This window comes from Castanea sativa, chromosome 10 (assembly GCF_040712315.1).
Source record: "Castanea sativa cultivar Marrone di Chiusa Pesio chromosome 10, ASM4071231v1".
In the NCBI taxonomy this organism is placed as follows: domain Eukaryota; kingdom Viridiplantae; phylum Streptophyta; class Magnoliopsida; order Fagales; family Fagaceae; genus Castanea; species Castanea sativa.
In genome coordinates this window covers 15,359,212-15,385,770 of record NC_134022.1, presented here as the reverse complement: position 1 = coordinate 15,385,770, position 26,559 = coordinate 15,359,212, and the positions used below count along the sequence as shown (strand labels likewise).

The following is a 26,559-nucleotide window of genomic DNA, read 5'->3' as shown; positions in this document are numbered from 1 at the left end:
ACCCACATCCTGATGATATTGACAAAAGAGGTTCTGATTCCGCTTCGTGGGGTCCCCAGCCATCTTACTGGGCTACTTGAAGTAGGGTTCCTTACAGACTTTCTCCAGCAGTTGGTGCACTGGTTCTCGGAATACAGTATTAACTGCTTGAGGAGTGGCTGAGCCAGATTGCCCAGAGTAATCTCTCCTCGGTTTATTTTTATGGTACCCGTCCGACCTGAAATCTCTTCTATTCTCTCCTGCGGGATAACCTTCGCCTTACCCTTACCCTTACCTTGTTATTGATCTTCCTCAACCCTTTTGTACTCGTCGATGCAGTCCATGAGGCGACGTACACTCCGTACGGGCTTTTTGGTCAGGGATTTCCTTAAATCATGATCAGTGGGAAGGCCCACTTTGAAAGTATTAATCTCCACTTCGTCAAAATCTCCATCGATCTCGTTAAACATCTCCCAATACCTGTCGGAGTATGCTTTCAATGTCTCACCCTCTCTCATGGCCATAGATAATAGCGAGTCCAGCGATCAAGGGACTCTGCTGCATGTAATGAATCGAGACGCGAATGCCCTAGTAAGTTCCATGAACGAATCTACAGACCCCGACTTTAGTCCGTTAAACCATCTCATAGCAACAGGCCCTAGGCTAGAAGGAAAGACTTTGCACATCAAGGTTTCGTTTTGAGAATGCACCGCCATCCTCTGGTTAAAGTGGCTCACATGTTCCATTGGGTCTATCCTGCCATTATAAATGGTGAAGGTGGGCTGGGTGAACCGTCTAGGAGCCTTCCCTTCTCAATCTTGCGTGAGAAGGGCGATTTAGAGAGTTGGTGTAACGCTCGGCTCATAGCATCGTTCCCCAAGCCCCTGGAGGGAAGCTTCCTATGCTTATGACTTGGTAGGTCATCCCCTTCGTAAGAGAAGGTTTCGCTAGGGGGAGTCCTGGACCTTGAATTGTAACTGCTTCCCCGGGACCCCCCTGAGGAAAAATTGGATGGGGGTGAAGCCCGCCTTCGTCTGACACAGCGTAGCTTTTTCTTGAGGTGGTCAATCTCCCTCTGCATGGCCTTGGCATTATCCTCATGGGTGGCACTGCTTCCACCACGCGTATGACTCGCGCCAAGATATACAGTATGCACACTTCCCTCTCGATCCCTCCGACGCTCAAGATGCTCAAAAAGATCTTCACGCTAGGATCCCTGAGATTTTGCATGATGCAGACCTAAGCCTGCCATGATGTTCCAATTCCTTCAACGCTAGATTCCCCACAGACGGCGCCAATTGTAAGTGCACAATTTTTACCCAAACCCAAAAACAAGTGATGGGCTCAGGCCCAATGAGCCTTATACAATGAAATTTGTAGAGTATGGGTTTGAAACCTAGGTTTGGGATGTTGGAAGTTGATTAACAGGTTAGAGTGCCACAATCTATGCAAGTGATAAATAAATATGATAAAGAAACCTCCTCAGACGTAAGCCGAGGACAAATTGTATAGTATTTCTCTTTCTATGCCAAAGATTACAATTTTTAGTTCTTTTTTTAGCTAAGAAGAAGGTCCCCCCTTCTTCTTTCCTCTCTCGTTTTCTTATATACTTCTTCTTCTTCCCTGTTTCATCCACGTGTCACACAAATCTTCCTCTTAGATATTTGTCCCATCCACCACCTTCTTGAAATCTTAAAATAATAGCAGGAAAGCTAAATTCTACTGTTCAGAGGTCATTTCTCCATTAATGCGGCCAGGGAGGTAGATGCAGGGCCTTTAATGTGGTGGTAGCAGTTTTTTCCTCAAATATTTCTCACACGTTTCTGCTTCTAAAGGGTGCTTGGACCACACTTTTACCCACCAGTTCTTCCAGAATTCTGCCTCTAACCCGTTTAGTAAGTCTCAGGGCCATTGCTGGGCCTGTCCGAGGATATACTCCTCATCGGACAACTCCTCGGACCACTATAGTGCGAACTGACCTGTGGGCCTATGGACCCTGACCAAACAGACTTGTATTAACCAATCAGGCCCAAAGCCCAAACGTTTGTTCAAACATTTTTACCCCCCACAATAATAATAACAATAATAATAATATAAAAAATATAAACAAAGAAAGAATGAAAGAAATAGTCATGCGTGTTACTTATTGATTTTTAGTTCATTTTTCTTTTAGTCCAAGGGTGTATGCAATTTGTCTCACCTTAATGGTGTATTTCCTAACTATCTAATCCCCATCATTTCTCAGTTTCTCACCAATGACTGAATGACCTATTACCATCACTTAAAGTTTCCCACTTTTCTTGCCAACTTTGTAAATTAAAAAAAAAAAAAAGGGGGTCAAGCTAAAGAAGTAGGTAAAAAGAAAATTAAATTAATAAGCATAGTTTAAAAGAGCAAGTGGTATTTGTGCTATGTAAGAGCATCCGCAGCGGTCATGGTAAATGCCAATGCCAAGCCCTTTTTTCCATTCTCATCCAAAAAAGTGGCTCCATCGAAACTTGTAAAATGTTTCAATTGTAAAATTTTTTACAATATTGCTACAGTGCCATTCTACAAGTAGAATACACTGTAGCACTATGGTATAAATTTTTTAATCAATTCTATTCTTTCTCTCTCTCCTTTGTCTTTTCTTTCTCTTTTCTCTGGGCTGAGAAGTCTTCTTTCTCTCTCAACTCACTCTTCCCGTTTTCTCATCTACCATCTCTCACTCTCTGACTCGCTGTTGGCCGAAATAAGGTCCGACGAAGGCATGGCGGTGATGGCGTTTGCTGATCGGTGATGGCGTGGGTTTCAAATCGGTGGCTTGTGGAGATCGATGGCGTGGGTTTCTGATCGGTGGCTTGTGGAGATCAGTGGCGTGGGTTTCGATGGCCTGGGTTTTAAATCGGCGGCGTGGGTTTGCTGATCGGTGGCTTGTAGAGATCGGCGAGTTGGCGCGGTGGGCTTGAAGTGATTTCCTCGTGGCTTTCTTGTGTTTCTTGGCAATTTTTTGGCAATTTTCTCGATCGGTGGTGGTGGTTTTTGGCAATTTTTTGCGTTTCTTTCCCTCTTGGTGGTTGTTTCTTGTGGTTGTTGTTGGTGGTGAGTTTGGTTGTGGTGGTGGTTGCTAGCCAGTGGCATGGTGGTGGCAAGGTGGATTTCTGGGTTTTTCTTTTCTGGAACAGGGTTTCTCTGAGAGGACATTTGGTTGGTTATATATTTTAACGTGTAAATATATTATTTTAATGAGTAGAATAGTAAAATAGAAGTTTGGATGTTGGGTGTAGTAAAAAATGGTATTGTATAATTGAAAAAGTGACTTTTTGAGATGGTAAAATATGATAGAATTGAAATAATGAATGTGGATGCTCTAAGTAAAAAGTACTTATTCTTCACAGTTCGCTTGTAATTTGTTTTAACTAACATAGTTTGCCTTTTTGTGGGGTTAAAAGCACTAAATTTGGGCCGAGACCTCTACTAGTACCATAATCATCACAACTAATTTATAAAACATGAGGGCAATCCACAATGGGAGATCTAAACAAGTAAAATTTAAGTCTGAATAGATATTATATTGATTATGTTGAAATATGAAATTTTCAACATAAAATGTAGTTACTTAAAAATTGCCAAGAAAAATTTATTAAAAATAAAATAAAATAAAAGTTTTGGGTAAGTTTATGTGGTAAAAAAAAATGTCCTTTTAAAAAAAATGACAAGATGTTGAAGGGTCGTGTGGTTAAATAACATACCTTTGGCCACATGTACCACTACAATCAAAGATGGGAGGTTTGCCTTATTCAGCAAAAAGTGATAAACATAGCAAAGGCTCATGAAGTATATATAGTGCTGGAATCCTATACTTATCAAAGCCCAAAAGGAGGTCTAGTCCTAGTAGGAAAGACTATTGTTCCCAGGAACGTTTGTCACACAAAGAATTCCAATTCTTGCATGACACACGGGGACAACTATTAAAAAAAAAAGAAATGTTAACCAGCACAGTGAGTTTGTTAACATTTTTTTTTTTGTGTTTTATTTAAAAAGAAAAAAAAATTGTCAAAAAAATTGCTAAAAGAAATAAAAAAATTTGTCAAAAATTAAAAAAGTGTCAAAAATTAAAAAAAAATAATACAAAAAATTACTTAAAATGTGTTGAGGGCACCGTACCAACCCTAAAAAAAATGGGATGGCATTAGGTGAAAAGCTACCTAGTGTGCCATTACCTATGAAAAATGACTAAGAAGAGAAAAAGAAGGAACTAAAGGAAAGGTAGGCATGACTAGTCTGCCATTATCCCAAAAAAGAAGGAAGATAAAAAGGCTGAAAGGTAGCCACGGCAGGAAAAAAAATAATCAAATAGAGGGCAGAAACACGCTGATAAAAAAAAAAGGAGAGAAAAAAGGGAGGAAAGAATTAAGATAAGAGAAGAAGGCAGAGACACAAGAAAAAGGAAAAGAAAAGAGAAGTACGCGCACGGCAGAGAGAAAAAGAGAAGAAAAAAAAAAAAAAAAAAAAGAGGCTCGGACAGAGAGCAATATTAAGGGTCCGTTTGAATACAGCTTATTGCTGAAAATTGAAAACTGAAAACTGAAAATACTGTACCAAAATAATTTTTAAATGTGTGAATAGTGCCGTGGGTCCCATTTTTAATTTTAAAAAATCTGAAAAGTGAAGTTTGTGGGTCCCGTGAACAGTACACGGGACCCACAGAGGTGCTGAAAAGTCAACAAAATCGGCTACTGTTCATTCACAGTGCATGAACAGTAACCTCTGTCCCCTGAATCGTGCATCAGCAGAAGAAAAAAAAAAAAAAAAAAAAAAAAGACGCACAGACGCGGACGCAATAATTTTCATCCGTATCCAAACTCAGCCTAAGTAGAGGAGTAATAGCATAGGTTGGTATGTGAGACTTCATCAGTTCATTTTTTCTCTAAATCTCTCTCTCTCTCTTTCTCAAATATGAATTTTCGCTTGATAATGCAAATAGGATTGGGTTTCATGAGGAGTTCCTAACTCCATCCATGAAGCTTTAAATACGAGTCATTGACTCGTAACTCCTATTTGTACATTACTAAATAAAAATTCAATAAAAATTCTCTCAAGTTGTGGTGTAATGTTTTTTTAAATTAGAATCCTTGATTCTACTAAACTAATGGAGTCCTTGACTCTACCCATTATTGGAGTCTTTGACTCTACCCATCATTGGAGTCCTTGACTCCACAAAAATAATGGAGTCCTTGACTCCACCCCATAATGTAGTCCTTGACTCTACCTCATTATTGGAGTCCTTGACTCTACCTCATCAATGGAGTCCTTGACTTTACAAATTTAATGGAGTCATTGACTCCACCCCATTATTGGAGTCCTTGACTCTACCCCTTCAATGGAGTCAAGGACTCCCAGAAAAATAATGAAGTCCTTGACTCTACAAAAATAATAGAATCTTTGACTCTACCCCATCAATGGAGTCTTTGACTCCACCCCATTATTGGAGTCCTTGACTCTAATTGTTTTAGCGGAGTCCTTAATTCTAATTTATTAATCATGAAGAATTCTTTGGGATTATTAATTCCTTAAATAAAATTAGATTTAATAATTCCTAAAATAAAATGTCCATAAAAATTAATTTAAGGAAATTTTCTAATTCCAAATATGTTCACAATGAGTAAATTGTTTCAAAGGAGTTTTCTTTCCCTTATATTTGGGAATTTTAATCAAAATGTCATTAAAATTCCTACAAAGAAGCAAATGAAAGAAAGGAAAAATTGCTTGGACATTTAGTTTCTTAAAGATAGAATCATTGGTTCAATTTCCATAAAAATATGGTCCATAACTTATCATTGAGATTAAAATCAATTGTCTCACCCAAATTCAAAAATTATGTCAATACTTAATTAAACACCAAGTATTGACTTAAAGATCCACCATTTAAAATTGGACAAAACCATATTTGAGACTTTAAATCTAAGATCTCAAATTAAGAATTACGAAGTAGCTTGATCCCCGCCAAGGGTACGTAGGCAATCTAAACAAATTATTAGGTGCAACCACAAATAAATAAAAACACATATCCCCTCACACATAAAAATAGATAAACTTATGTACAAAAATAACGTGGTTGGAATCAAAGGGTTTTCCCTTGAAATAAAAGGTTGTAATTAAGAGATACATTATCTTGAATGGGCACTACTCACATCAATAAAACTTATACGCCCAAAGGCCTATGGATGAAATTATGTTTGATGAATTGTTAAACATAATTCGAAGATGTTTGTTAAACATAATTTGACAACATTTGTTGAACATAATTTGACAACGTTTGTTAAACATAATCTAACAATTATTGTTAACAATTTTCGTCAACAGATTATTAGTATGATTATCTCTTGTCGAGGTTATAAGCAACCAAAGACAAGCACAAGCACTCTCTAGATATTCCTACACCTTCTCTTCTTAATTTTCCTATCCCACACAAGTGTCTATTTGTCAAAAAATTATTTTTGCCAACTTATTTTACTATTCAGCCTATTTTTGCTACTATTCATGGGTTTCACTGCACTTTTTAGTACTATTCATAAGTCTCACTGTACGATTATAGCTAACTTTTATATTTATCTATATTATTTTCATTAAAAAAATTCCAGTTTCAGTAAAATAAGTGAATCACAAACGGATCATAAGTACAGGAGAATGTCTTATTAATGCACTTAGTCCATCCCTCAATAGTGGGCTGTCAAACAGATCATAAGTATACGAGAATGTCTTATTAATGCACCTAGTCCATCCCTCAATAGTGGGCTGTCATGATGGGAATAAAAAATGCTTAGCCCATCAAGTGTCTTCTACTCCATTTTGATTATGAAAATAGACTTTTAGGGTGTAAAAAATTATTCGGGTTGGTCATTTAGCATTAAATGCGGCATGGGCTATGTGGGAATACCTAATAAATGTAGAGGTGATAATTGCTTAGGTTACGAGCCACCTCATATAGTTCCTCGGTTGGATTTATGGGTTTGATCTTCTCCTCGACCGTTTCACCGATCGTTCATCCTCAACTGAGATTGTTCACGGTGCGTTGAACTTCATCAGCTCTCCCCAGTGAATGGAAGGGGGCTACTTCCCAATTATGCCTTCATTTCCCCTCTCTATCTTGGGCCTTCTTTCTTTGAGGATACGGTTTGGGCCTAGGATCTGTGACTTGTGAAGCATACTAGAGAGATGACACCCTACACTTTTGATATGATCTCTGTGTCATAATTATTTTTCTTGGTTTATTTTGTGTAAATGACAAGTACTTAAAAACAAAATGACAATTATACTTTGAAAAATGTGAGACTTAGAAAATGAGTCATTCTTTTTTAATATAAAAATAAGTTAAGTTAAATATGTTCTTACCATGTAAGAAAATAAGGGTGTTTAGAAATCATAGATTCAACAAAATTACATTATGCTACTTGGTGAGAAAACCTTTGACACATTTTAACACATTTACCCATGGAATTAATAGAGGATACAATATTGAGATTTTGAAGAGATTTTATGATTCAATTTACACTAAATTCTATGATTTTTTTTTTTTTTTGTGTGGAAAAAGCTAATGTAGATGAAATAATTAACCAAACCTATTACTTGATAGCAAAATCACCATAAAAATATTAAATTCTCAATAATTCTATTTGAAAAGCCAATGTAAAAATATGAAACATGAATGTGAATAAGTCAAAATTTTGGATTAATTAAAGAGAGATACTATATTCACAATATTTTTACAACAAATCACAGATGGTTAGTTGTTATTGGTTCAAATATGAACCTAATATTAAGATTACTTTTTTACCCCAACAATAACAACCAGTAACAACCTGTCACTTAAGATTTGTTATAAAAATGTTGTAAAAATGTTGTGGACATATCATAGGAAACTTTGAATTGCTTAAACTTAAGAATCAATATAGTATTTAACTTATATTTTTGAGCAATTTGTTATTTTAGATATTTAGTTATTTTTTGGGTTCATTCATCTATACTACTATTTAAGAGGTTTTCCTATTTGGACAAGATTTTTTTCTTTCTAAAATACCCTTATATCCCTTTGTTTAAGTAGAGACAAAATTAAAGGATAATTTGGTAAAATACAACCCTAATTTCCACTAAAACATTGCTTAAAAAATAGGGTCACTCTCCTATTGATTTTTAAATTTATTTATCCATTTATAAATTAGATTCTCAAAATAAAAATTATATATATATATATATAATAAAAAAAACAAAGATTTTTTTTTGCTACTATCACTAAAAAAATAAAAAAGAAAGCCTATTACACACGCGAAGCGCGTGTGATGGGGCTAGTTCATTATTATTCTTTTGCATGTGAAAAATATTGATCAACCTTTAACTGGATTAAGTTTTTTTCTTTGGAAAATAAACGACAGAATTTTATTCAATAAAAGGAACAAGTCTATACAATAGTAAGGCAACATCTTAAACCAAGCATGTTAAGATTGAAAAATTCTTAAGTAGTCTCGGAAGATGGTGAAATTGTGCCCCCTTCTCTCACATTCATAGTGGGTTCTACCATGAATTTAATGAGCGAGTCCCACTATAAATGTGAGAGAAAAGAGCACCATTCTTCGTACTCCGAAAGTACCTAAGAATTACTCGTTAAGATTGGACTATATCAGCTGCAGGGCATTCTCTTTCCCTAAAAAATAACATAGTGACAAAAGGAAAAGGAAAGAAAAATCCAAAAAACAAAACCGTTACATGCGGTTTCAAAATCAAGACCCACTTTGTTAACTAAACCCCGCCAAAACCGGCCCCTATATTTTCGTGTCCCTCACACTCACACTCACACTCGTACACACATTTTCAGTTTCACGAAATTTTCAAAGCAGAGAAAGAATCACTGAGAGAGTGAGTTTCTCATCTCACTAAGAATTGAAGAAAATGAATACAAAGACGACGATCTTGTTTCTCTTATTCGTTCTCGCTTCTCATGGCGTTGCCGGAGTCCAGATCCTCTCTAAATCTAAGCTCCAGAAATGCGAGAAGAGTTCCGAATCCGGTGATCTCAACTGCACCAAGAAGATCGTCTTGAACATGGCGGTTCCCAGTGGCTCCGTACTTCTTCTTTCTCTAATGTTACATTTCTCTTTCTGTTCTCTCTTTTATTTCAATATTATATATATATATATATAAAAATAAAATTTAGGAGAAATTGTTTACAGGTCTTGATAATGGATTTTTTTATATATAAAAAAAAATTGTCGTTATAATTTGTAAAATTCTTGGTTTCAATTTCAAAACTAAGTAAATTTTGGTATATTTATTTATTTTTTAAAGTATATATGATGTTGTTGTAATTGGTAATACTTAGTGCTATTTTCATGACTATAAAGAATTTTAAGAAAATTACATTTAGTTACTAAAATTTTGTTACAGGCTTACTGTAGATGAATGTGGCAAAGGTGTTTGTGAAAGTGAAGTGAGGGGCAGCCAGTTTAGATTTAAATTTTTTAGTGCAAGCTATTTTGTATAGTGTTGCTCGAATTTTTGCCTTTAAATGTCACATAATTTGTAATGATTATACAGAGTGGGGGAGAGGCCTCGATTGTGGCGGAAATAGTGGAGGTGGAGGATAACTCATCCAGCAACATGCAAACACTGCGAATACCACCCGTGCTTACGGTCAACAAATCTGCTGCATATGCCATGTATCAGCTTACATATATACGAGTATGGAACTACCTTCTTAACTTGTTTTTCTTAACAAGTGTGGCTCAACATGTAAGATTTTTAATTGGGAGGTGGAGTGGATACGTGGTCCAAATTAAAGACCACCCACTTTGATTTCATGTTAAAATACCACTTGTCTTAAAAGTTTAAGCTGTTTGGAAATGATGAATTTAGTAATTGAACCATTATTTTAACATGTTTGTTGTGCTAGAGATTAGAGAACATTCTTATTCATTTGATAACAAATCTTCTGTAAAAGCTGTTGCCATTAGTCAGAAAAGAAGTCTGATAGGATGATAGATGGTTTTATTAAGTAAACCCTCTACTTATTACATCACTTGATGTTTTGTTAAGTCAATTGCTATAACATTGGCAAACTCTACATTTTTCCAGGATGTTCCTTATAAACCTGAAGAGTTATACGTTAAGACACGTAAATGTCAGCCAGATGCAGATGCCAAAGTTGTGCAGATATGTGAAAGGCAAGCAAATTTGTTTTTTGCCCTGACATTTCATTTTTATATGATTTCACAATATTTGGTTTGTAATTGTGTAAATTGTTTTGGGTGAAGTAGCGATTTTGCTATACCAGTGTTTGCACTTCTGTTTTAGATTTTAGATTTTACCAATTTATCTGCATTTAGTGGCTGTAAACATTCAAAATTTTGAAGAGAATTGATAATATTCGGGTGAAAGCATAAAATTATGCGGTTGTAGAAGTAGAAAGAAAAGGACAACTTTTGTATCAACAATATTTGATTTACTTTAGTTAACTAACTTCTAAATTTGTGGTGATTATATTTATATGATCTTGCATACAACAACTTTGCTTATAGTTATAGACCACCTTGCATTGTACAATTTGGTTTAGAAATGTTTCTTCGGATTAGATTTCCTCTCAGCAATATAATGATAATATCCTGCTCTGTCTATGGGGATCATAAATCTAAAAGGAATTACAAACTTCCATATTCAGTCTTTGGATAATTGCTTCATTTTCATGCTTCAGCAGTCTGTGAGTTGTGTTGACCATCTGGTAAAGTATGCTACTTATTAGTGAATAGGTAGGATTTTTGGACTTGGGTGTAAAGTTATAAGAATAGAATCTACATATTTGATAAATGCTTTGATGATTCTATATCCTTAAGATCTGCTTTAATCTCTCTGTCTCTGTCTCTCAATAAAAATAGATTTTATTACTATTTACTAAAGACGCTCTATATAAACTACAATATCAATTTTAATGTAGTCTAAGGCTATTGTGGTGTGTAATTCTGAAATATTGTACTATGGAATGTGGAACAATGTGATAGAATGCAATAAAAACAAAGACCCAGAGAGTAGTTACTCTTAATGGTCAAAGTGAACAATGTATGTCAAGCTTAAAATAACAGTAACACTCTTACTCATTTGTAGGCCTGCCCAATTGTGGGCCTTACGCAGTAGAAGTAACTAACATAGTTGGGGTGACCAAGATTTGAATCACATAAACAATCTTGCCTCTAGTACGCTGTGGTGTTGATGAGAGAGAGAGAGAGAGAGATTGTGATAGCTCAACCCTGGAGTGGTTGGCTTATAGGTTATATATATTGTTACTAATTATTAGTTATCAAATTAATTATTTGAGAGTATAAGATTGCCTTTTCTTACAATTTTTATTGGTAACACCCACAACCTCACTCTCTACCTGTTATTATGAAAGGAGGAAGTACCATTTGAGACAGCTCATTGGCACCTTTCCATACATATAATACTTTAACAATGTACAAGAAGCATTCAATTCTGGAATAGTTTGTGTAGGCTGTAGTTATTTTTTAATGTCTTGTTTTCATTGAGGGCTTTCTTTTAACTATATAGTGTTTGTGCTGAAAAGGTTCAACTAATATACTTTTTGGTGAAGTAGGCTATATGAAATTCTACCAGTAGCTTCACTACACTGAGAGTGGTTTAGTTCTCCTGGATTTAAATGAAGTCACTTATTATACAAAGAAGAGTTATGTGAGTGAATTCAGCTGACTGGATTTTTTATGTGTTTTGTAGGTTACGAGATGATAAAGGTCACATTATTGAGCATACCCAGGTGCATTTCTACTGTCTTGGATCTAATTTGCTTTTGGACCTGTCATTTTTTCTTTTAAGTGCCAATAATACTTAGGATACATTTTTTCTCGATAAGTACAGTAGTGTTTTATATTATGATCTACTTACCGAACCTGAACTTGAGATTTTTATAAAGTTATGCCTGGATTAACAGTTGCCATATCTTAAGCAGTTTGAACGTAATATGGATTCTTCAAAATTACCATACCATCACACTTATTAAAAAAAAAAAAATTCCATATCGTCATGGCCTCAACGCTATCTCTGTATTTGATTATATATTCTCTAATGAATTAGAATTATTGCAATATCTGCATGTGTCATGTTGATGCCTGGAGTTGGATGCAGTATTTATATGTGTCAGCTTAACTTTAAGTTGAAGGCTTTTCCTTGATTTGATGATTAAGATTTTGATATTTATTTAATGAAACTGCTTAAGTTAACTTTGCAATGGTGATCTTCATTTTTATAGATTTCAATTATTTTAGTTACATCTGTTTTTGTTCTTTCAGTAGTGATACTTCTGTCACTCTTTATCTACTGTCCCTTTATTGCACTTGAATATCTCACACTAGGGAAAATTGTGGAACGCATTTAGACACATTGATACTCAGCTATGCTTCTTTATTTTTACCTTTCACAGATGTTTTTAACCAGTGTCCTTTATTCCTTACTCTTTTTCATATCCTTTCTGCCTAGCCAATTTGTTGTCCTTGTGGGCCTCAGCGGAGGGTGCCTTCATCATGTGGAAACTTTTGTAAGCACTTTTATATGGTTCATTACTCTTCAACTTTTTATGCAGGATGCCTCTTACAACATTGTGATTGATTATAGATTTATTTTTTAATCAGTTGACAAGTTGATGAAAGGAAAGGCCAACACTGCACATTGTCTCCGATTTCCAGGTGATTGGTATGGCCATTAGTTACCTTTTCTTATCTTGATAGTGTTTTTCTTGGTAGTTAGATGTCAAGATATTCAACTATTTTTGTTTCTTGAGTACATGTGAATCGAATGTTTACAGCAACACATTAATGCCATGTTATGTCAATTTATGTATATCAATGAATCAGCATTTAGTTGTACACGCTTGTATTAGTTGTTTATTATGGTTGTTTAATGAGTGCTCTGTTGTTTCATAATGTTATTAACAACTTCTACTTTTTGAGGTTTCATAAAATAGTTTGTAGGTTTTGAAATATTGGTAAGTTTTTCAGTAAGTAGCCATATATGAATATTTTGGGGAAGAAGCTAATTGAGATCATGACATCTCTGGTATGTATCCAATCCTCTTATTATTAACATTGTTTACTCCTGGATGATGGGTGGAGAGTGCAGAGTATTTAAATTTTGCAATCTATTTTACATTATGCCATGAATAATATTTTCTTTGATCTATTTAGGTTCCATGTTTTTGGTATTGGACAGCGATCATTGGGATTCAGTGTCCAAATTCAAGTCAAGACTGGATCTAAGATTTCGGTAATTTTTTATTTTGTTTGGGGGTCAATATCCTTGTACTTTATCCACACTAGTTGAAAGCAAATGCACTGCATGCTTGGTAAAACCAAGCTTTGATATATAGTTAAGTCTAATGGAGAGAGATATAATGGTAGACATATGGAAGTTCAATGATTCATTATTGAATGGCAAAGCAACTTTTTTTTCTTTTCTTATTAAATATGTGTTATTGATGACATGCAGGATATTTTAATTTCTGGGGGAATATATTGATAAATGGACGTTTATTAATTAATCATTGCTTGGTGAATATCAAAACAATTTCCCTTCTTCTGTTAAATATAAGGAAGATATTCTAATTGGCTATTTGAGCTCATCTTCTGCTGTAATATTTTAAATCACGGTACTGAATTTTTTTCCCCTTGGCTGGGGCAGCATAGCTGTCCCTGAACCAACAATATGCAAGTTAGTTGTTAATTCTTTGTACAGAATTAATGGGAGAGGTGCTTGAATAGTGAAGCAGCAGGACGTAGTGGAAGGGGAGAGGAGAAAGAACATAATTCAGATATGGATTAAAGATTGGATGATAGAAAAGAAAATTATTCTGAACCATATAAAATAGCTCAAGGAAGCTTTAATTAAAAAAATGTCTAGTAAACTAAAAGAAATTTGAAGTATCCTCTTGATGACTCTTTAAAAAAGGTTGCTGAAATAAGCTAGGTGCACTAAAATATATTCTTTTAAAATTCAATTATGGTTTTGGCTTATGGAGAGCCTGAGAGGGAATGCTTTGTTCAGCTGTATGCTGGCACTCCATCACACCAGCTTTCACTTTGTTTGCTATGTCTAATCTTTCTGATGCTGTGTTCATATTCTTGCTGGATTGAACATGGATATTCATTCTGTAGATTGAACCCCGTATGATGAATTTAAGAAGTAATTGCGAAAAACCATACTAATTGTAGAGTTGTGTAATTTTCAATCTCTCTAATGTTTTGTATTGAAATAAAAAAGACCTTGTTATTATTGTAACTGAAGAGTTTTTGGTTGTTTCTTTGCTATCAGGAAGTGGTTGTGGGTCCTGAAAATAGAACAGCAACATCTAATGATAATTTCTTAAGGGTTAATCTTATTGGTGATTTTGCTGGATACACAAATATACCAACATTTGAGGACTTCTACCTTGTTATACCCAGGCAGGTATGCTTGCTTCACAGACATATATTTGATGAATATCCATTCACTTTAATTGATGGAAGCAGTAAACTGGCTGAAAATTTCTTGTTAATCTATCTGTTTTGCATTTTTTTATTTTTTGGCTTCTGCATTATACATAATCGGTGGGTCTTGAACCCACAACTAAGAACTCACCCTCCATCCCATTTGTATGGGAGGGGGAAAGGCATTTGAGCGAGAGCTTATTGGTCTTTTTATTCATATATATCATTTGTATTGGGGTTTTTATTTTTGCACACATTTTGAACTTACAGCTACAGTAGAGATGCACTTGGAAAGTCAGCATGTCCATCTCTTAGATCATTTTATATTAATTATCGTCTCATTGATTTTTAAATTGAGTGAGTATTTTATATATGGTTTCTTAGTTTTCTATTGCTGAGAGTTTTTTCTTTCTTTGTGGCAGGGTGGCCCGGGTCAACCACAGAATTTGGGAGGGAATTTTTCTCTGTGGATGCTGCTTGAGAGAGTTAGATTTACCTTAGATGGGCTTGAATGTAACAAAATTGGTGTTAGTTTTGAGGCCTTTAATGGGCAACCAAACTTCTGTGCTTCACCATTTTGGAGTTGCTTGCATAATCAGCTGTGGAATTTCAGGGAGGTTTGTGAAATTGAAAAGTTAGCACTTTATTTTGTCTTATGTTCTCATGTTGGCCATTTTTCTTTTTCTTTCCTTGATTTCTAATCTCCATGCAGTTTAAAGAATTTACCTAACATGAATTATTTATTATTGATGGTCAATGCTGGTTTTTTTTTTTTTTTTTTTTTGCATCTTGAATAATATTATATATGAAGGATTTGGTCTTTATATATATGGAATCATGGACAAGCTTTAGTAAATATTAATTAGCCTCATCCCACGCGCTTTGCGCGTGAGATGAGGCTTTTTTTTTTTTTTTAGTGGTAGTAGCAAAAAAAAAAAAAAATCTATGTTTTTTATTATATATATAATTTTTATTTTGAGAATATAATTTATAATTGGATAAATAAATTTGAAAATCAATAGGAAATGTTTACTAAAGCAATGTTTTAGTGGAAGTTAAGGTTTTATTTTTACCGGATTGTCCTTTAGTTTTGTCTCTACTTAAAGATAGGAATGTAAGAGTATTTTAGAACAAAAACAATCCAGATTGTCCTTTAGTTTTTTATTATTATTTTTTATTATATATATATATATATATAGATTTGTTTTTAGATAAACGTGGGGTGTTTAACTTATTTTTTTATTTAAAAAAAAAAAAAACAATAAACGTATAGTTACTTTGAAGAAGTGGGTTAGTGGAAGAGCGTTCCTATTTTGTAGGAAATATTTTAGTGCAAGTTAGACATGTATTTTTACCAAACTATCCTTTGGTTTTGTCTCTACTTAAACCTAGGGGTGTATGGTTATTTTGGAACAAAAAAAAATCCGGTCCAAACAGGTGCAGCTGCTTAAATAGTAGTATAAATAAAGCCCAAGAAAAATGCTAGCCAAATTTGTGATGTAACCTAAAAGGACTAGTCTAATCACAGTTGAGACTCTTTTAGTTGTTAATAAAACCTAGATCAACCCAGTATATGCCTGAGGTGAGACTCAACACGTGCATCCCACAACATACACGCAATCAATATCCAATTAATTTGGGGCATCACACATTCATTTTCTCGTTTTATGTGTCATGTTCTCTTCCCATTTTTAGAAAGAAAAACTCCAGAGGATTGTGATTTTTTTAGTTTTTGAATCAAAAGTTGGCATTTAGTATAGTTACAGTTGTTTTGAATTAAGAATAAGCTTTCTTATTTCTGACAGGCTGACAAGAATCGAATTACTAGGAATCAGTTGCCACTATACGGTGTGGAAGGAAGGTTTGAAAGGATAAACCAGCACCCAGTTATGTTCTAGCCATTTATGAATTATATTCCTAAGGATGCCTGTTATTCTTTCTATTTATCATTGATTTGGATGCAGAATGCAGGGAGTCATTCGTTCTCCATAGGAGTCACTGAAGTTCTTAATACAAATCTTTTGCTAGAACTAAGTGCTGATGACATAGAATATGTTTACCAAAGGTTAATATCATTTTCTGACATCAATAACTGCTACAAGTGGCTTGTCATAGAAGTTTATTTCAAGTATTGATCCAGAGATGAACTATGCAAGATGATAACTGCTATTCATTATTATAGATGATGTTTATTTAACTATAAAAAATTAGATAATATTTAATTACATTTAATCTTGTCAGATGTCTAATTGGTGCAACGTCTTAGTGGCTGACTATTTACTGAATTACAGTTTGGATTATATTTCCAAGAAGTGGTTTGTAACTTTTCAAATAAATTGGAACCTAAGGATGTTGTTTTTAATGACTTTGATCCTTTTAAATTTTGATTACAAGTAATATATGATATACTTCTGATGCAAATAAAACCGCTTTTATAAAATTCTGTTATTATGCACCTGGCTAAGTTACCCATCTAATAAGGGGAAAAGAGAAAGAAGCATATACATGAGAATGATGTTTATGGAAGATATCACTGATTTGATGAATATGTTTTAACTTTGTTAAGAACAGATTAGAGTTGAACATGGGAAGTCTGGCTTCTTTCACTTCAAAATGCATTTTTCAGATCAGCTCCTTGAGTCACCAGAAAAAGGGTGAAAAGTCCACTACTTAGTATCATGACTTATGATGTTAAAATTGGGGTATTTTGTATTAATCCAAAGTGGCATACCTGATTGACTATTAGAGCCTGTTTGGATTGAGGGAAGAGGAAGGGGGAGTGGAGGGGAGTAGAGTAGAATTGGCTGAAAATAGGTTAATTTTGGGCCAATTCTACTTTACTCTCCCTCCCTTCCCCTCAATCCAAAAAAACCATTAGAGTTTTCAGATTTCTAGGTTTTAAATACAAGATTTAGAAACTCCAGAAGCATTAATTTCGAGAATGATGGAAGAAAACTTCTTGAATTTAGTTATTTATCCATAAAAAAAAAATTCTTGAATTTAGCTTTGAGAAAATTATAGACATCTTTGACTTTAAAGACTTTTTGGTTGTTACACAATTGTTTGCTATAGCTTTTTGGTTTCAGCAGTTATAAAAAATACCACATCTTTTTCAAATGATGCCAAATGATATTTTTCCCCCTTTCAGTTTGATATCTCTGCATAACTTCATTCTTTGAATTCATGTCATATTTTTGTAGGAGCCCTGGAAAAATCTTGAGCGTTAGCATACCAACATTTGAAGCCCTTACTCAATTCGGAGTTGCTACAATCACAACTAAAAATACTGGTGAATTGGAAGCATCATATAGCTTAACGGTATTTCTATTGAACTTTTCCAAACTTCATTTTGTCATAATACTGAAATGTTTTCAAGAAATAGGAATGTAGCTTTTGGTTAGCTGGGGAAATGGCGAATTACATAGTTGTTATAAAATGGCGAATTACTTTTAGATATGCATGTGAAGTTTTAAATGCCCCTTTTCATACATTGAGAATACATAGTTGTTATAAATCTATCCTGCAATCTTTTTACTTAAAAAAATCTTGTTTATAAGATGCCTATTCATATGGGTGCTGGTTTACTTCTATAGTCATTATCATTTATTGGAAGTCTAGAGCCATGTGACCCATGTTTGTGGGGCACTAGATTGATGTTAACTTGAATTTTATTTTTCTGATAAATTGTATATGTTCAATATGGAAAATAGTTGCATAATTTTCTTAATTTTTTTTTTTGTCATTCAGGTTCAATTATGAAACTGGAAATGAACTGATTTTGCTTAGTTTCCCCTGTTTTTCAGTTACATGTGGTTTTGACTACTGCAAGAAGAAGAAAATTGATTTTTTTTTTTTAATACTGATAACTGTTGTCTCTATTTTCTGTGCTTTTGAGGAGGGAAATAGGAAAACCTCATACCATGCTTATATGTGATAGAATGATTCATACAAGAAAAATATGACTTAGCTATCATATAGATTTCTCATTGAGTAGTGTAGAAATTTGTGATGTGAGGGAGAAAAGAAAAGAGAGAAGGCACGAGAGTTTACGTGGTTTGGCATTGTGGCCTACATTCACGGGACAAGCCCTTAGGGCTACATTTTTTTCTATACTCTTCTTGATAATATATATTACAATGGAATCCATATTTATAATGGGATTACATACAAAAGTTAAAGAGAATTTGAAGTTGATTGTCTCAATCCCACAATTTACTCTAGCAATCAATCCCATAATTTTCTCTTGAAATCAATATCTTGATTTGGTCTTCAATGACATGGAAGGTGAATTATACTTTCGAACAAGTAGCAATATATTAAGGCATTGCTTGATAAAATTATATCAAATTGAATGAAAACATGGATGCCTTGAGAATAAATTTGAAATTTGTAATTATGGACTTGATGAATGCTCCCTTCTTGCAGTTTGATTGCTCGAGAGATGTCATCCTCATGGAGGTACTATTTTTCTATTTTTAAATGGATATTTCATCAATGTGTTTAGTTATTCACTAGCATCAGACGGTTGCAGGAACAATTCTTTATTATGAAGCCAAAAGAAATTACGAATCGATCTTTTAAACTCTATCCAACTACAGATCAAGCTGCCAAATATGTATGTGCTGGTATGATCAATGATACAAAAATGTAGAATCATGGTTTCTTTTTTGTTGCGGGTAGGGGTAGGGGGGCAGGAGAGAGAGATTGGTAAGGTGGCTGAATGTACTAAATCTTGATCAATGCAGCAATATTGAAGGACTCTAATTTTAATGAAGCTGATAGAGCTGAGTGCCAGTTTACTACTACAGCTACTGTTCTTGATAACGGATCACAGGTTTGGTGATAGTTTTGAGATTATGATTTATCCAGTACATCCTCATTTCCTTCAGCTCAGAAATTTATGCAAAAAAGTGTCTTGTGAAGGGGCTTTGGTAATGATCAAAGTGTGAGTGGAGAGAAAATATTGTTTGCAGCTAGAGGATATAGGAATTACTACTTGTCTTTGAATATGTTTTTGAAACACAATTTCTTTATAGACAGATAATAGTTAATTTATTAGCTTTAAGCTATATGCCATTTCTATGTAGTAAATAAAGCTTGAGGAATTATGAATGATTTTATGGTAGTTAAGTTGTTCAGCATAGCAAGGACGTTCTTGGATGTTGACAATTCAGGAAAGACTCTTCGGATATTCGGAATTTAGCTCCTAATAAAGGATATCCTAAATTGTCAACATCTGGAATGTCCTTTTATGCTAAACAACTTTAGCGCTGTAAACTCTTTCATAATTTTCAAGCAATGTTTACTGTATAAAAACTGCACATAGCTTAACAATTCAGTTCCTTATCCAAAAACACTATTTGGATATTGTCGCCAATGCTAATTAAGGAATCATTAATGAACATATAGGGTAACTGTAGCATGAAAAATATATCCAATTCTTGATTTAGGAGAAGATTATACCTATAAATCCAGTTGTAACCGATGCTAATTTAACTCTCAAAATTTAGTCTAAAATATAATTTGTTCTCTATAGAATTTTAAGAAGCATTTTTTATTTGAAAAATCAATTATGTAATGAAATATTGCAAGGAATTTTCATGTATTCTTATTCAATTTAGTGACATTGAGAGACACTTAAATCATTACTTTGTTGTAGAGTACTCCTTTTCAACCACCAGAGAGCGGTATAAATGGTTTCTTTGATTCTATAGAAAGCATTTGGAACAAAATACGGAGAGGTTTGTTAGATTTCATCACTGGAAAAACTTGCAGGTACTTGCTCTAGAACGAAAATACAAAATAGATTTAAATATCTCACAATTCTAGTCTATTTGCAAATGTTTGCTCATTTTTTAAGCTATTTTTCTATATTGGTATGAATACGAAGGATTGTTCTGTTGGGATTTTCTATCACCTGTAAATTTCTTTCTCTGGTGATATATGTGATAAAACACATAGTTGTAGGCTTGTAGCCAAAAAAGAAACTCCATTGGTTAAACAAAGACCTTTTTTTATTTCCTTTTGTTTTATAATATATTTCTACCTATCAAATTGAGTTTGAGTTGAAAGAAACTAAATATAGATTGGTAACTGAGTTGGATTTTATTAATGCATTTCTCTTTTTTTTCTATATTCCTATACATAAATGAGTTTAAAGTGATTCAGATTTAAGGATTTGGAATCATATCTTTCGATATATCTAAAAAATTTCAGGGATTGAAAGAGTTTTATGAAAGTTGAAATTTCTATTTACATGGGGTATACTTATTCAAGAGTCTATATTCCACTAAAGAACACATGACCTACATATGCAAGGGATAAGATCTCCTCCCATCGAAAAGCCATAATAGTTTAAATCCCAAAAATTTTCAATTTTCATGCTTTTTTGTATTCTCTAATTGTAGTTTATCAACAAAGGATAAATGGCTTAGTCATAGCTAAATTTTAAAAGAAGTGAGTCTAGAAAACTCAAATTACTTTAGCTTTCCAGGCCGTGTTAGTTCTACAATTTTAAACTTTTATATTGCTCTACCATGATATGATATTAAAGTTGAAAATTCTATGATCAATAATTAATTAGATTGTTTGCTAATCTTACCATTATAATGTATAGTGTGCATGATGATTAAAATGAGAGACCCAATAGAATATACAATAATGATATTGAGTGTTTGATAAGTACATGCATTTAGACAGAGCCAACGTGTAGGGGTAGGAACTTTTTTATTATTATTATTATTATTTTTTTTTTTTAAATGTGGCTTATTATAATTGTTGCAAAAAAAAAAAAATCGAGTTGTATGAAAATTCGCCATTTCTAATGGGACCATAAAATATGTGTTTGCTTAGAGGATATCATTGCGTTTATAACTTTTTTATTGGTAATGTGCTTGTAACTTTTATTACACTGAATCTTAGTCTTATTGACATATATAGTTGCACTTTCTTTTTAAATTTGGAATCGTTAATTCTAGAAGCACCAAGCGAGGCTTCCCTTGTGACAGTGCAATTGGTGATCCAAATTGTGACTGGTGGGGGCTATTTCCTCCTGAAGTTTTTAAGATTTTGAGGTTCTTTCCAAAAAATAAATGTGGAATACTTTCACCTAATTATGGCTTTATATGTATAACACATATTTAAGTATTATATTTAGTCTGTTTACCTACTGATATTCCATATCTTTTTGGTGAGCAGAAGAAAATGCTCTGGGTTTTTTGACTTCAGGTGCCACATACAGTATATATGTATGAGTTGGATAGTGATGTTTGGTTTACTTTTGGCAATTTTTCCAACAGGTAAAACCTTTTTTTTTTTCATTAATCTGAGAACTACACATTGAGAATTTTGGAAAAAGCAGGGATTACATAATACCTTATACTTTTGAGTTGCAGTGCTTGTGCTTCTATGGCTTTTACATCAAAAAGGACTCTTTGATCCTTTTTATGACTGGTGGGAAGATCATTTTGGGGATGATAATCAGAGTATCAGGCAAAGAAATGATTTTGATCACCACCACATTCATGTCAATAAACATCATGAGCAGCCAAGGCACCACAAGCATGGTGCCCACCATAAACGAAGAAGCAATTACAATGAACGAAGACATAACCATTCTGGCAGAGACACTGATTATAATTACTATGTTGATCATGTTCACAAGGAAAAGCACAAGCATAGGCGTAGTAAGCATTTAGGTAGTCTTCAGCAAGTTGATGACAATATTGGGCATCACAGACGGAGAAAGGAAAGAGAGACTATGAAAGGGCTGTCCAAAGCAAGCAGATATATTTAGGAGAAACAAGATGAATTTTACAAACATAGATGTGGACTGCTAAATGACACACTCTTTTGTCTGCATGCTAAGCAGAGAGAATTTTGGAGCTTAAATTGATATTATTTATATGTAATGGTATTTCGTCAAGTAATACAAATTTCCAAGAAACTACATTATAGTCTTTTAACTCTTTTCCTGTCTATCTTTCTTCTTTTTCTTTTGGGGAAGGCGTGGGGGTGGAGTGAAAGAATGCAATCCTTTTTGACAATCTTTGATGTAATTTTGCAATTTGGATTTTCAGATATTCTTGAAGGATGACAATGAAACATTTACACTAATTCTTACAAGTAAATCATTGTTTTGATAAATTTGTTATATATTGGATCTTATAGATACATGTTGAGATAAAACACACAAATTTGTATGTGCTGTTGGGCAAAAGTAGAGCATGATCATTGCTTGTGGAGAGAATATCATAATTTTCTCCCTCTTCTGCACTCAAAATGCAGCTTGAGACCAGTGATCTTGCTGGGTGTGAAGACAAGTTGGAACCTCTGGTATAGTGTTTCTAGCAACACAAATGGCTAGCTCAGTGATTGCTCTGTTTTGTTTATGTGGAGTTATATGTTGTTTGTTGTTCCCTTGTATCTTTCTTCATGAGATGAACGTGGAAACCATTTGGAAATTGTAAACCAGGAGTTCGGACAATATTTCCTCCTTTGATTGTTTGCCACCTGGAAGTTCAAATGTTAAATAGGTTACTCTCTCCCTCTCTCTGTCTCTCTCTCACACACACACACACAGATTTTAGGACAGTTACCTGTACTTTGTTACCAGACAATGGAGAAACACAGCCATTTGCGCCTTAGTAAATTCTGTTCCAACACAAAATCTTATGCCACCACCAAAAGCCATGAAATGTTTGGTTGCACCGTTTAATTCCACTCCCTGTATGCCAGCGTTATTGATACAATCAAGATATAAGAAATTCAAGCATGTTATCTGTAGTAGCATAAAGGAAGGAGTAAACTAATTTGGAAGTTCTCAAACGTATGACTCACCTCCCATCTCGATGGATCAAAAGCAAGGGGATCTTTGTATTTTACAGGGTTCAAGTGTACAGCTGGGGGACAGACCATAACCCCCCAACTTGCTGGAATGGTATATCCTGCATCAATATTTGTATTATTTGTCATATTAGGCTTAACTTTCTTTGCATTAATTACTGTTATAAGAAGCTGACTAGTCCTGGACAGTGTAAATGTATGCATACCTTTAAACTGTATATCTCTGAGTGCTTTGCGGAAGATCCCGGGAACAATATTTGCCAGTCTAACTGTTTCATTGATGAACTGCAAGTTGAACTTGTCAAATTTTGTTTTGTAGAGATAGAAAGAGGAATGATCTCTTATATTCTATTAAGGCAAAAACTGAAAGGGCTTAATCCACCTGAAATGTAAATGTCATTGATTTGTATTCTTTCCATGTAAGTCCAGCATCAGCATTTTCCCTTTGGTTAAGAATTGCCTCATGCTCTTCCTGACAGAAGGTAGAAACGTTTAGAGTATGTTGTTGGTTGGTAACAATAAAGGTTGTGAAGGAATATAATGGTCTTGAATTTAATATAGAAATTCTTTACCGTTAATTGCTTCAACACGAGAGGATGGTCTGAAAGAAACTTAATTGCTAAAGTTATAGCAAGGGAAGTCGTTTCAAAGCTGGCAAACAGTAGCACAAACATCAAATCCAGAGCTATTGCCTCTGTGAGTATCGTTCCATCCTTTCGAAGTTCTTCAAGGACATAATCAAAAAAATCACTTTGCTGCTTCCTAGGCATTGCCCGTCTTTCCTGTAGCATGGTTTTCAGCATCCTCATTGCCATTTTCCTTCCCTGAGAAAACTTGAATAGTTAAGGCCAAGAAACATAGACAGGGTTGCTTAGAAAGTCATATTTAGTTAAAAGGCTTATTCAGCTTCTGTGGTCAGATGAAACCAATTCAGTCCATGACTGAAATATCAACCATATACTGGGTTGTGTGAAATACTAAAGATTCAGTCAATTAAGGGAAAAATTGGTCCTTGGTTTGCCTGCTTAGCTACATTCCCCAATGGCCAAAATTTGAGAACAAAAGAAAGAAATGCATGATATGCATGACACAAACTAGTATAATCGGTTTTGGTTCGTCTACCTGTAAACATTTGTGATAAGCTGTCCCAGGAATGTCCAGAGGAAAGGAGATTAATCCCTGTATGAATGCCACGAAGTTCGTCCTTAGATTCTCAGAGGACTTATCAGGTTCATAACTGATCAGTTTCTTTGCAGTCAGATCGAAAATCATCTGTAAAGACCAAATCATTATTAGACTTTTGAACAAGAAATTCTCTTTAGTTTCTTTAATGACAAGAGAAATGGCTAGCCTGGATTTACACTTGCAGTTGCATCTTTTAATTCAATGGTGTCTTGACATGACCATTGGTGTAATGTTCTATTTGCTGCTTGTTCAACTTCAGGGAGCATCTTCTTAAGGCTCTCAGGACCAAAGAGATTTAGCACCATGTTCTTGAGGTACTTGTACAAGAAACCATGTAAGGAACCCACGTTCTGTCTTCCAAAAATCTCTGTGAATGTATCTGGGTACCAGCTCTGGAACAGTACTCCTTCTTGTTGGAATATAAAGTAATTGAGATCCGGGTCCGTTGAGATTACAACTGGTCGTCCCACTAAATTGGTCTTGAATATTGGTCCATACCTGTAAAGTAAAATGTGTTATAACAAGAAGAATGCAATACTCTTGATCAAAAAGAATTGGTGAATTTATTAGAAAGTTTACCTATCCATTCTTTTTTTTATGAAAGGAGGAATATCAGAAGAAGTGTTGGGAGTGAAGAACTGCAGAATCTCACCAAGGAGTGGTAATCCCATTGAACCTGGTGGGAGTTTTCCTTTGCATCTGGGATTTCTCCAGCGGTAAACAAAATGTGTGATGCTTATGATTACTAAAGCTCCAATGCACAAGCCCCACATCCTGCCTATAGTCACTAATTGAAGCTCAGAGAAGCTCTTGAGTTGAAGAATTATGTATATAATGCTGTGATGTGCTTTAGACCTTTGACACAAAAGGAAATGGGACAGGGTAAGATTACTGGATGTTAGAAGAGTTTGAGGTGAGAAACGTGGGAAGAATAGACAGGGTGGAGCAGAAGATCTTAAATAGGCAGGCAGAATTTACAAATAGTTACGAAAAATAATAGTATATAAAGTTGCACTAGCTGTTTAGATAGAATAGAATACATTAGACTAACTTGTCTTTACAACCCCTTAGCCTTTGTCAACGGCAGCAATAAAACTTTGTATTATGACTCTACATTGAAGGTTACAGGATGCTTCCTCTATGTGTGGGAGTGTGTGTGAATCATCTGTTTGGTTATCGTTAAAAGTTCATCAAAAGCTAAACCAAAGGAGCACGAGGCAGAATTATGGCCATTTTTTAAGGAGATTTTGCAAGAACAATGAGCTTGTATCTAGATTTGAGAAGTTTAAAGGATCTTTCTGACAAAGCTAAGTATGGAAACCAATCTTCGATTGACCATTAAAAACTTAAAAAAGTCTAAAATTTAATGATTTTCACCTACTTAGGAAATCTTCCCAATATCCTTGCTGAATACTATAGTATCTATGTGATGAAATACCATGAAAGATGCCACACTTATTCTTTCTTGTGCTTCATTCTTCTCTTTTTATTTATGTTTCAGAATCATATCTCTTACTAGATCTCCTTCAGCTGTAAGTAACAATTATCTCGTATAATCATATTCTCGATGTCAGACTCTCAATCTTAATGCATACATCACAAGCGATTTAGTTTCTAAGGTGTTCTAGAAAATGCATGCAAGCACTGCCACATGCTTATTTTGTTCTTATTCTTGGAGAAAATAATTTCACACAAGTAGGTAAGCTAAGCTAGTTGATAAGGTAACCCATTTCAACACATAGAGCACCGCCCCCATTGAGCCACGGACTCACTCAACTTCCATGCAACAAGTACCATTGAGCCAAATGTAGGTAGGTCACTCATTACTGTGAATAATGACCTCCATTATGTGCAATTGCCGACTAGATTATATAGCTGGTACAAATTTTCACCTCATATTGGAGAAAATTTCACGTGAAAGAATGGTTAGAGAGCTGAAATTATGAACATGGGAATCCTAAAAATTTGTCTGACCAGTGACTGTGTTCTGTGATTCCTTTAACATCTTGTCTGCAAGATTAAAATTTGGAAGTAGATTAATTAACATCTCTTTTTT

At 34.4% G+C, this 26,559-nt stretch overlaps 2 protein-coding genes across 3 annotated transcripts; one reads left to right on the top strand and one right to left on the bottom strand.

Moving 5' to 3' along the window:
- Positions 1-8,904: 8,904 nt before the first annotated feature.
- Positions 8,905-22,392, top strand: LOC142612098 (protein HAPLESS 2). Its single transcript, XM_075784222.1, has 18 exons — positions 8,905-9,078; positions 9,550-9,693; positions 10,087-10,175; positions 11,734-11,773; positions 12,493-12,550; positions 12,645-12,705; positions 13,197-13,275; positions 14,320-14,454; positions 14,897-15,091; positions 16,280-16,360; positions 16,439-16,539; positions 17,675-17,792; positions 18,900-18,932; positions 19,006-19,099; positions 19,220-19,313; positions 20,136-20,249; positions 21,672-21,772; positions 21,869-22,392. Exons 1-18 carry the CDS (start codon positions 8,905-8,907, stop codon positions 22,267-22,269), a joined length of 2,112 nt encoding a protein of 703 aa, XP_075640337.1. The 3' UTR covers positions 22,270-22,392.
- A 246-nt stretch (positions 22,393-22,638) lies between these two features.
- LOC142611702 (cytochrome P450 87A3) lies at positions 22,639-25,276 on the bottom strand. Of its 2 annotated transcripts, none has more exons than XM_075783810.1 (9): positions 25,083-25,276; positions 24,680-25,001; positions 24,441-24,590; positions 23,891-24,142; positions 23,701-23,790; positions 23,525-23,603; positions 23,313-23,458; positions 23,072-23,199; positions 22,639-22,985 (listed from the first exon to the last, which is right to left on the bottom strand). In XM_075783810.1, exons 1-9 carry the CDS (start codon positions 25,274-25,276, stop codon positions 22,862-22,864), a joined length of 1,485 nt encoding a protein of 494 aa, XP_075639925.1. In that variant the 3' UTR covers positions 22,639-22,861. The 2 variants fall into 2 exon arrangements, with proteins under 2 accessions (XP_075639925.1, XP_075639926.1); XM_075783811.1 differs by having other exon boundaries at positions 23,313-23,419.
- Positions 25,277-26,559: the final 1,283 nt, after the last annotated feature.

Coding starts and splice junctions, on each gene's coding strand:
- LOC142611702 (XM_075783810.1), bottom strand. CDS start 25,276: ATGTGGGGCTTGTGCATTGGAGCTTTAGTAATCATAAGCATCACACAT. Junction 25,002..25,082: donor ATAAAAAAAAGAATGGATAG/GTAAACTTTCTA, acceptor TTTACTTTACAG/GTATGGACCAATATTCAAGA. Junction 23,459..23,524: donor CAGAGATATACAGTTTAAAG/GTATGCATACAT, acceptor ATGCAAAGAAAG/TTAAGCCTAATATGACAAAT.
- LOC142612098 (XM_075784222.1), top strand. CDS start 8,905: ATGAATACAAAGACGACGATCTTGTTTCTCTTATTCGTTCTCGCTTCT. Junction 19,100..19,219: donor TGCCAAATATGTATGTGCTG/GTATGATCAATG, acceptor TGATCAATGCAG/CAATATTGAAGGACTCTAAT. Junction 20,250..21,671: donor ATCACTGGAAAAACTTGCAG/GTACTTGCTCTA, acceptor TTTGGTGAGCAG/AAGAAAATGCTCTGGGTTTT.